The following is a 9,487-nucleotide window of genomic DNA, read 5'->3' as shown; positions in this document are numbered from 1 at the left end:
CTCATCTCCAGCTTTGTGTCACTCCAGATTCCTGAGGAACCTTCCCTCTTTCCTGCATGACCTTCCCTCTCAGCTGTCCTTCCCTTTGGTGGCCAGCCCAAGGTCAGTGGCGCAGGCATTAAAAACCAGCCAAGAAAAGCAAACATTAGTCCTCTTTGAGCAGCTCTGGGTACATTAAACTCAACAAAAGGCTCTGGGTCAAGGGATTGGCACTGCAGTGGGACCAGGGCTGGCTGCAATGGCCAAATGCCAGGGCACTGTGGCAGAGATGGGCGCTGATGGGCAGCCCTGCAGGGGCAGGTGAGGAAAGGGGGCACTGGATGAATCCTGATGGACTATAAAGCAACAGGGAGCTTAGACCAGCCCTCCTGTGGGGCCATGAAGAGTTGCCCACTGGTCAGTAACAAGTGTCCTGACAAATTACTGTAGTGTCCAGGAGTCCATAATACAGCAATTGTTCCATCCTACCTTGATAAACCACTTCAGACAGGCAGCACTCATTTCACTCATGCACAAACTTTCCAGGAGAATCACAGATTTGTCACAGCTGCACATGGAGGCTGCCCATGGCTCAGCCATGCCAAGCATCCAGCAATTCACCAGGTTCCAGGTCAGCCTGTTTGGAAGGTGGTGGAAAATCCCCAGGCTCCTAATGGGAACCTTCTACACTCAGAACACTTGCTCTTAAGAAGGTGCTGCTCTTGATGGCCCTTCTCTCTCCATGGTCTCTGCTGCTGCAGAATAGAGGAGGGACAGGGGCCAAGTCCATGAAGGTGACATGGCTTGGGAGCATATACACAGCATGCAGCACGTGACCCAGTGTCCCCTCTGGCCCCCTCATGCTGCCACTTGGATCTCACCAAAGACATAATTAATATTTTTGCATGTGTTCCCAGGTCTGGGTTTTGGAAGAGGGGAGGGCAGCTCAGCAGGGGGTTTCTGTGATATGAAACAGGGGAGACCTATTGCATGCTCAGGGACGAGGGGTAATGGTCTTAAGCTGAAGGAGAGCAGGTATAGATCAGATACTAGGAAGAAATTATTTGCTGTGAAGGTGATGAGACGATGAAACTGATTGCCCAAAGAAGCTGTGGGTGCCCCATCCCTGGAAGTGTTCAAGGCCGGGTTGGATGGAGCTCTGAGCAAGCTGGCCTAGTGGAAAGTGTCCCTGTCCATGGCAGGGTGGGGGATGGAACTAGGTAATCTTGAAGGTCCCTTCCCACCCAAACCATTCTATGATTTTGATTCTGGCTTGACTGCGTTGAGCTCTGTCCCAGTATCAGTACTGGCCCCTCAGGAACACTGCTCCATACTGGTTGCAGTTGGATGTCCACGTGCTGGGTGCTGCACTGTGGTCCCAGCTGTCATCCAGCTGCCATCCGTCGCCCCAGCCCTTTCCAAGCCAGTGCACAGTTCCCCACCTGGCTGCTGTGCCACCAGCTCTGCTGATGTCAGACTGGCTGATGTGGAATTGGAAAGCCTCCATGTTTGCTCACCAGTCCACTTGTCTCACACAGTGGTGGATGTGGTGCACCCTTAGTCAATCCCAACCCCCTTCTTGTCTTCCATCTGCTTGCTAATAGCTTCCAAAAGTAGTTGCATACTTAACATGTAATTACTTATTTTCTAACTGTCCCCCTGCAATACCCTATGTTCCAACACATGGCTACACATTGTAGTGGAAGAACTATATCTACTACTTTCAGGTTAATTGGAAAAAAAGAGAAAAAAAGAAAACCAGAGAGAAACAAGTTCTCCTTTGCTTTATCTGTTCAGATAACAGCTATCACGCAGAGTCTATCGCAAACCCTACAGGCACTTGGCAAAATGCGTAACTCTGCTGACCCACTAAGGCAGTCAAGAGAAAGGAGAAGGGCATTTGATAGGAACAAACTTTCCCTTGCCAGCATTATCAACACCCTTTATAAAGGACTGTATCTGCAGCAGGTTGATAGTGGTGAGCAGGGGCTTTCATTGGCACAGGAAGCAATCTCAGTGACCTTCAGTGGAAAAGAAGGTATAAAACCCAAAGTCTTTTTCTTGGTCAACTGCCTGGGCACCAGCTGAATTTCTTAGTTTCCAAGCAGGACACATTTTTGGGAGCTTTTTTGAGAAAATGGCAACTTTAAATGAAAAGAAGACCTGCAGTGAACGGATGGCAGATTTCCGGCGTTTTGTCTGGAATCCAGAAACAAAGCTCTTCATGGGAAGGTCCTTAATTAACTGGGGTAGGTTTTCATGTGCAAGATTCTTCTCTTCCTTCTGGCATATTTAAAAACTGGGGGGGGGGGGGGGGGGGGGAGGTGACATCCTAATCAGTGGGACACAATGTAGATAGGTTGAAGACAGCAGTTCTCATGTGCTTCTAAACCACTTTTTGGGTGGCCCTATGAGCTGGATCAAGTAGATCAAAACATTGATCCATGTAGTTGCTGCAAATGTTTGACTTCAAAGTGGTTTTGAACCAAGCACTTCAAAATGAGAAAAATTAACATGTTAACAGGTACCTTACTAATAGCTAGGGTGATGGTTACAGTGTGGTTTTCACATTGCTAATTAAAAGGGGGTTCAGGTACATGGAGAAATTTGCTTACTTGGTGAGTTTGTCCAATTCTTTGGAAATAAGTTTTGTTTTTCTGAAATTCATTTCTGAATTATTGTCTGATCAGTAGATCTTGTTTCTTATCACTGCATGCTAGCATGTATTTCGTATTAGCAGGTATTTCATACCAGCATCTATTTTATACTCGCAAGTATTCCAGCTGAGCCTCCCTTCCTGCAGCCAAACTTGTATCTACAATGATGATCTGTATCATGATCTACATTCTGGGAAGGGCAGCCTGGACCATTGTAAGGAAGATCCATACTGTTCCCACAGACTATAAGAGTAGCTGCAAGTTCCCAGGTGATTTTTTTCTGCCACGAAGCCTGTGCGTGTAGCTTATTGGCTACTCCTAAAACCAGAATTTTACAGACAATGCAACTGAAATGTGAGCCTTTCCAGTTGGTAGAGAAGAACGTGCTACAAGGCACCTATGATTAAAAGGACAGGTTTCTAATAGCAGCCCCCCAAAACAACCACTGGCTGCTTGTACAGCACCAGCCATGTGTAAGACACTTTATGCACATATAGACAGAAACACAACATTACTCTCACATTACCTCACAGCAGAATAAAGTAGCAAGATGGCACATTTTGCTGTTGGTGATTTCAGCTGTATAAGGCAGTGCAGTGATATGGGTCTAAAACCAACACACATTAAGTACTGACATCTGTCATCCAAATAACAGAAGGAGAAACTTGGGTTTGTCAAAGAAATACCTCATCATCTGTGTCGCTTAGTCTATGTGTAGTAAGTAGATAAATGGTCTTAATATGTGGAATTACCTCAAGATGCCACATAACCTTTAAAATTTAAATAATCTAAGCTCAGCACCAACTTCTTCAAAAATCCTTGTAGAACTATACAATTTTTTTCTAGAAGAATATTCCTTTGAGTGTAGAGAAAATATTCCAAAGCACCTATACAGGTAAAACTTCCCTGCGGACAAAGGGTGCAAAGGAGACGGCTGCTGCTGCTGGGATCATCCTGGCTGCAGAAAGAGCACTGCAGGGCCTTGCTCAAAACATGAAATTCTGCCCTTATTCTTTTTTACAGTGTGGATCAGCCTCTACTACCTGGCTTTCTATGTGGTCATGTCGGGGCTGTTTGCACTCTCCATTTATTCTTTAATGAGGACGATTAATCCATACGAGCCGGATTACCAAGACCAGCTGAAATCCCCAGGTACTGCCAGGGTCCTGCAGCAGCTGTGTAGGACTGGGCTGGGCTGAGAGGCATTTGGGCAGAGCCCAGGGCTGAGGGTGGACCAACGTGGAATAAATCAGGTTACTTCTGCCCAAACAATCCCTGCAAAGTTTAACCTCTGCCTGAAAACACTTTCAGGCTTTAAAATAAATCTGGCACATTTATTTACATATTGATATATATTAATATATTTATGAATATATAATATTCATAAATATATAATATGAAAAATTAATATATATCTATTCATTTATTTCATCTTGCTATTGGGATGATCAGTGCCTGCCTGTAGCAGGTCACCTTCACTCTGCATAGGCAGGGGTCAGTCCCTGGGGAAGTCCTAGGTTCTGCTCCAACCCCCCAAGCACCACAGAGGGTTTTGGGGTGCCCAACAAGATGTAGGGTGATGGGGTGAGCAGCCTGGAGTGGGTATTTCCACACTTGCCAGCACCATGGAAAGTCCCTGGGAGAGCAGGAATACCTTGCCCAGCAGGATGTGCTGTGCCAGTGGTCAAGGAAGTAAAAACAAGACAAAGATGCAGGATTAGAAACACAGATCTGTGGGACATGAAAAGAGATAGGGGAGATGATCAGAGACCATCGGTGCACACTGCTAAAACTTCACACCCCAATGGCTTGTTTTCACAATGGGAGGGGAAAAAATAGCCCTAAAAATTATTCTGTCAGATGCTTTTGTATTTTGAAGTCTCCACTCCCAGTATTCAGCAAGTTTGGTGTTTGTTGGGAAAATAATTCCTGTGACAAACTATATGTGGCTTTTTCAAAAGCTGTTTCTCATGCTGCCTATGATCTGTTTCTTTAACCTGATGTGACTGTTATTGCTAACAAGTCCTGGGAAATCCAGTGCAATTGCTGGAATGATTTTACAAGCTGTTCTTGTAACAGCATGGATATATGTGAAAAGAAAATAATTCAGCAGCAGCACAAGGCTTTAGGGTTTTGGTTGAACAACTCACAGCTGAGGTGGTTTCTGTACATTGTTAAATCCTACCCAAAAAGCCTGGGTGATCTTCTACATTCACAATGAGTCTTGATGCAGCATAATTGCTACTGTCAATTTAAATAAACAAATCTGTGCATGGCACCTCTCCTCTGCTTTGTCTTCCCTTTTCTTCCTCATGAAGGTGTAACCTTACGACCCGATGTTTATGGGGATAGAGGACTACAAATTTATTACAATGTATCCGACAACAAAACCTGGGAAGGTTTAGTGACAACTCTTCACACTTTTCTGACAGGTAAAAATAAAGTTTCTTGCATGAAAGTGAAAAAAGTTGCTGCCTTATCTCCCATACTAGGTCTGAGCACCTTAAGTCAGTGCTTCCACTTTACATTTGTCCTTCTCGAATCACAGATTTTGAGTGGAAAGTGCATCTTCAGAAAGGGATGAGCAAATCACCTCATGAATCTATAAATCAAACATATGTACACATCTATTAAAATCTAGGCTCTGCTTCAGGGCTTTTACTTTGTTTAATCCTAAACAGACTTAATAAAATAGACCAATAGAAAGTCTGAAGGAAGAGGGAGGACAAAAAGTCTTCAAAACTAGTCTCATCTAAATTAATCTAATTTATTTGTTTGTGACTAGAAACATCAAAATGCCACAATATATCTCATAAAGCTGTTGCATGGTGTCGTGAGGGAATACAGTCAAAGTAGGTTATGTGCTCCATTTGCCTGTCCATGTCTTAGCACATTTATATTACTATTGAGTCTTAATATTGTAATTCTTCATGTTTCTCATGCACATATTGAGAAAAATTATATTTGAAATTGACTTTATATGGAGCTATCAACACAAACCACCAGTATTAATTCAATTAGATCCCTTTTCTTTTGCTTTGCTTGGATATTCTAAAAAAACACAACAAAACTGAACCAAACCCCTAAACAGTTTAAACTTTCCTTGTTCTATCTAATCCCAACTTCGCTTGAAGTACAGTCTCCCAAGATAGAATCTCCAGCCTGATGTTGGGATGTATAATTTGCATATGAAAAGCTTCAGAGGGGATTCTTTCTTTCTTCCTTCACACATCTAGCATATACACCAGCTGCTCAGCATCTGAACATCAACTGCACCAATAACACATACTTCATCCAGGACACCTTTGATGGCCCGAATAAAACAAAACTATCCTGCAAATTTACCTCAGATATGCTTCAAAACTGCTCCGGCATCACAGATCCAACTTTTGGATTTCCAGAAGGAAAACCCTGTTTTATTATAAAAATGAACAGGGTAAGTACAAGTTAAAGGTGCTGAGCAGAAAAATTTAAGAGTAGCTTGAGTCTCCACTGGGGAGTTGCTGTGTCTCTGCTGCCATGGGTTCTAAACTCTGCTTTGTACTGGGAATCAAAAATCGTGCTTTTCCCTGGCAGACCTCTTGGAGTAACCAGGGAAATCCTGAGACTTTTTCATCATCTCTAGGAAAGTAACATAGGGCAGTGATCTCTGAACTGACTCTCTACAGCTTTGGGCTTAGTTTAGTTTAGTTTAGTTTAGTTTAGTTTAGTGTCTCTGTAAGGCTCTCATCCCACAGACTAGCACCAGAAGAGTTTCCTCCTGCAATACCACAGCCCTGTGCCTTCTGCTGAGGCATCAGGATGTGACAGTAACTGATGCGGTTTCAGAGAGGAGATATCTTATTTCTCCAGGTGGCAAAGAAAATCTTTAGAAGAACCTATACAACCAAAATTCAAACATGGCAGATATTTTTCTCAGGGAAAACCACCAACAGGTTTTTTTGAGAGGAATAAAGGGAATTTTCAATGATTTTTTTCAGGACACAGACAGAGGCATAAGCACTTTGTTTCTGGGTAAAATTCTGAGCCTTCTGATTCAATTTCAGTAGAAAGTGAAGAGCTCAAATTCTCCACCAGTTTCTGAAAGACAAAATCATTGCAGTTTTTGTTTGGCTTGCACCTTAGGCATTTTCAAGAATCTGTGCAAGCCCTAACTGAGAGGGGAACTGTGCCCCTCATTTGGGCAGGTGAAACAGGCTTTTTCCAAAAATGCCTTCTTCAGCAAGACTGAGTGCCAGCCCCAGCAGGGAAAAGACACGTGGATAGTGACCAGGGCACTTCACCTCCTTTCACCTTTGCTGTTACAGGATGCAACCCCACTAGCTTTATAGGATCAAACCAGCCCAAGGGTTTTTCTGCCATAACCAAGGTTTTCTAAGAAGGATAAGATCAAAAGCATGGAGATTCAGCTTTTCCTTTAGTGACACACAATTAACTGCTTTTAGAGACCCCCTGGCTGCCTGGGCATCAGCAAGGGCAAGTGGTATGGGTGGGTAAATGAGCTGGACTCGGAGGAGGTGCAGTGCTACTTGCTCTGGCCAGGCTAGAGCCCATCTGCAGTGCCCATCCCAGGTAATGCTGAGTCCTGCTTCCTAAGTATCTAGCCACAACAGTTTTTCACCTACATAAATGAGATTATCTGTTTGACAGAGTCTTACATAAGAACATATTAAGCATCTTTTGAAGCTCAGTTCTCAAATAATTGCTTGCTTTTATCTCAAAACAATTTCCAAGTTGACGAAATATGTGTTTTCTTTTTCAGATTATCAAGTTTTTCCCTGGCAATGGCACTGCACCAAGGGTGAACTGCACATATGTGGTAAGGGTATGAGGTCTGAGTCCCACACATTTCAGGCACTGCAGCTCAGAGAGCAAGAAAGTGCAGTGGGGACCAGAAAAAATACACTTGAAAATCAGAAAACTTGAAAACTCTGAAAATCAGATCCCAAATACTTTGAATATTCTCAGTCCTGTGCAAGTTCTTGCACCAGCAGACATGCTAAGGAAAAATTCTCCAAGTTTGCTTTATTTTAAATCATCTGAAAATGTGTATTTTCATGCTGCAGAGAACATTTGCTGTTTGCTTTCAGCTCCCTGTAGTGACGTCCACGCCTCAGCGCAGCTCCCTCAGGCTCTCAGCAGGTCCAACTCACTGAATTCCCTCCCAACTGCTATCAAAGGACACTTGCCGGCTTTTCTTGGCAATACTTGCAGTGGGAGATTCCCACTTTTATTTGAAAAAGAATACTGGTGCTAAACAGCCTGCTGAACTTGAGCTTGAACACACACTTAGCAGCCCTAAAACACTTGCCTCGGGCTGGCCAATGGTGTTCTCGCCAACAGAGCTTCTTCCTCTCTCCTTTTACAAACAGGGTGAGGAGTCTCGCCCGCTGGAGGTGGATTACTACCCCATGAATGGCACCTTCAACCTGCACTACTTCCCCTACTATGGAAAAAAGGCTCAGGTGGGTACTTCTGTATTTAACTTTTCTTCTTTCTCTTTATGTAAGGTGAAACATGGAGCATCTCTGCAATCCTGTGAGAACTGGAGAGGCTATTTTTAAGACTTCATTTTTAAACCGGTAGCATAAAATTAAAGTATTTTCTTCCTATTTTTTTATTTCTCCTCCTAGCCCAGTTACAGCAATCCTTTGGTAGCTGTGAAATTCCTGAACATTACAAGGAACGTAGAACTTAAAATAGTGTGCAAAATCATTGGAGCTGGAATTACCTTTGATAACGTTCATGATCCATATGAAGGAAAAGTGGAATTTAAACTGAAAATAGAAGACTGAGCAGCAACAGAGACATTTCTGAAAAATGTATGAAGAGTGAACTTAACTATTATCACATCCATCTATATTTATTTTCTCACTATGGTTCCCATATAATTTACAGTGCAAAGAGACATTTTCTACTGTAAGATGACCCATAGAGCTAAAAATCAAGATCCTACTCTCAATGTGTAAAGATTATCTCAATGTACATAGCTTAATATTTCATGGCTACAGTATGCTGCTGCCTTCATGCAAATATTTGTACAAAACAAGTTTTCCCCAAAGGGTGCAGCTGTGCCTTCAAGGAACATAAGTATAGACTCAAACCATCATTTTCAACCACTTTTCAAACCATAACAAATAATTGATGTATGATACTAAAATTTGGTTATTGAGAAATAACTAGATAGCTTGAAAAGGAAATCAATACTCTGAAATACTAGCAAGTAATTCAATTTTTAATCTCTCTTGTATAGGATGTATAAAAGTGCATTAAAATTATCTGTATCCCAATGCATTGGCTTTTTGCCCTAGTCAGCTGAGTCAATTTTTTAGCTGACAAATCGAACGACTGCAAAAGAAGCAAACTTGAAATCTGTCCTCTAGCTTACAGATTTCACTGTACCACTTACCTCTATGTATATAACCTAATAAAAATGACTGGTAAGACTGTAACACCCAGTTACATCCAGGACTGTTAATTTAACTAGAGGTTGTAATTTGCTGGGGCTTTTTTTTGTTTGGCATTTTGCTGTTGTTTTGTATTTGTTGCTTTTGTGATGGTTTTGTTTTAACCAGTAGAATAACCCTGTATTGCAATGATGAGTTTTGGGTTACTTGGAGTAATCTGGAAGATGCTGAAATAACACCAAATCTTTAAGTGAATCCAAAATTTGAGAAGTCTGACTATCACATATGATACAAAGAGACAGGATTGTTGTGTCTGTATAGTATGTTTATGTTACCTGAAGTCCAGCATGCTCCAGTGAGAGAATAAACACTGCACACAAAAATAAAAGATCTTCAAGAGCAGAAATCATTTTATACCTTCACTGTCTGGACATTTCAGAAAGC

General features: G+C 42.3%; 1 protein-coding gene across 2 annotated transcripts; it reads left to right on the top strand.

Annotated features, from left to right (window-relative positions):
- The first annotated feature begins 2,116 nt into the window (after nt 1–2,116).
- ATP4B (ATPase H+/K+ transporting subunit beta) lies at nt 2,117–8,431 on the top strand. 2 transcript variants are annotated; one of them, XM_069028927.1, is made up of 7 exons: nt 2,117–2,228; nt 3,660–3,788; nt 4,955–5,068; nt 5,873–6,072; nt 7,399–7,455; nt 8,009–8,101; nt 8,270–8,431. In XM_069028927.1, the coding sequence occupies exons 1-7, from the start codon at nt 2,117–2,119 to the stop codon at nt 8,429–8,431; spliced, it is 867 nt and encodes a 288-aa protein (XP_068885028.1). The 2 variants fall into 2 exon arrangements, with proteins under 2 accessions (XP_068885028.1, XP_068885021.1); XM_069028920.1 differs by having other exon boundaries at nt 7,399–7,461.
- Nucleotides 8,432–9,487: the final 1,056 nt, after the last annotated feature.

This window comes from Aphelocoma coerulescens, chromosome 1, assembly GCF_041296385.1.
Source record: "Aphelocoma coerulescens isolate FSJ_1873_10779 chromosome 1, UR_Acoe_1.0, whole genome shotgun sequence".
Lineage (NCBI taxonomy): Eukaryota > Metazoa > Chordata > Aves > Passeriformes > Corvidae > Aphelocoma > Aphelocoma coerulescens.
The sequence above is the reverse complement of the archived record's forward strand: the minus strand, read 5'-3'. Positions and strand labels throughout refer to the sequence as shown.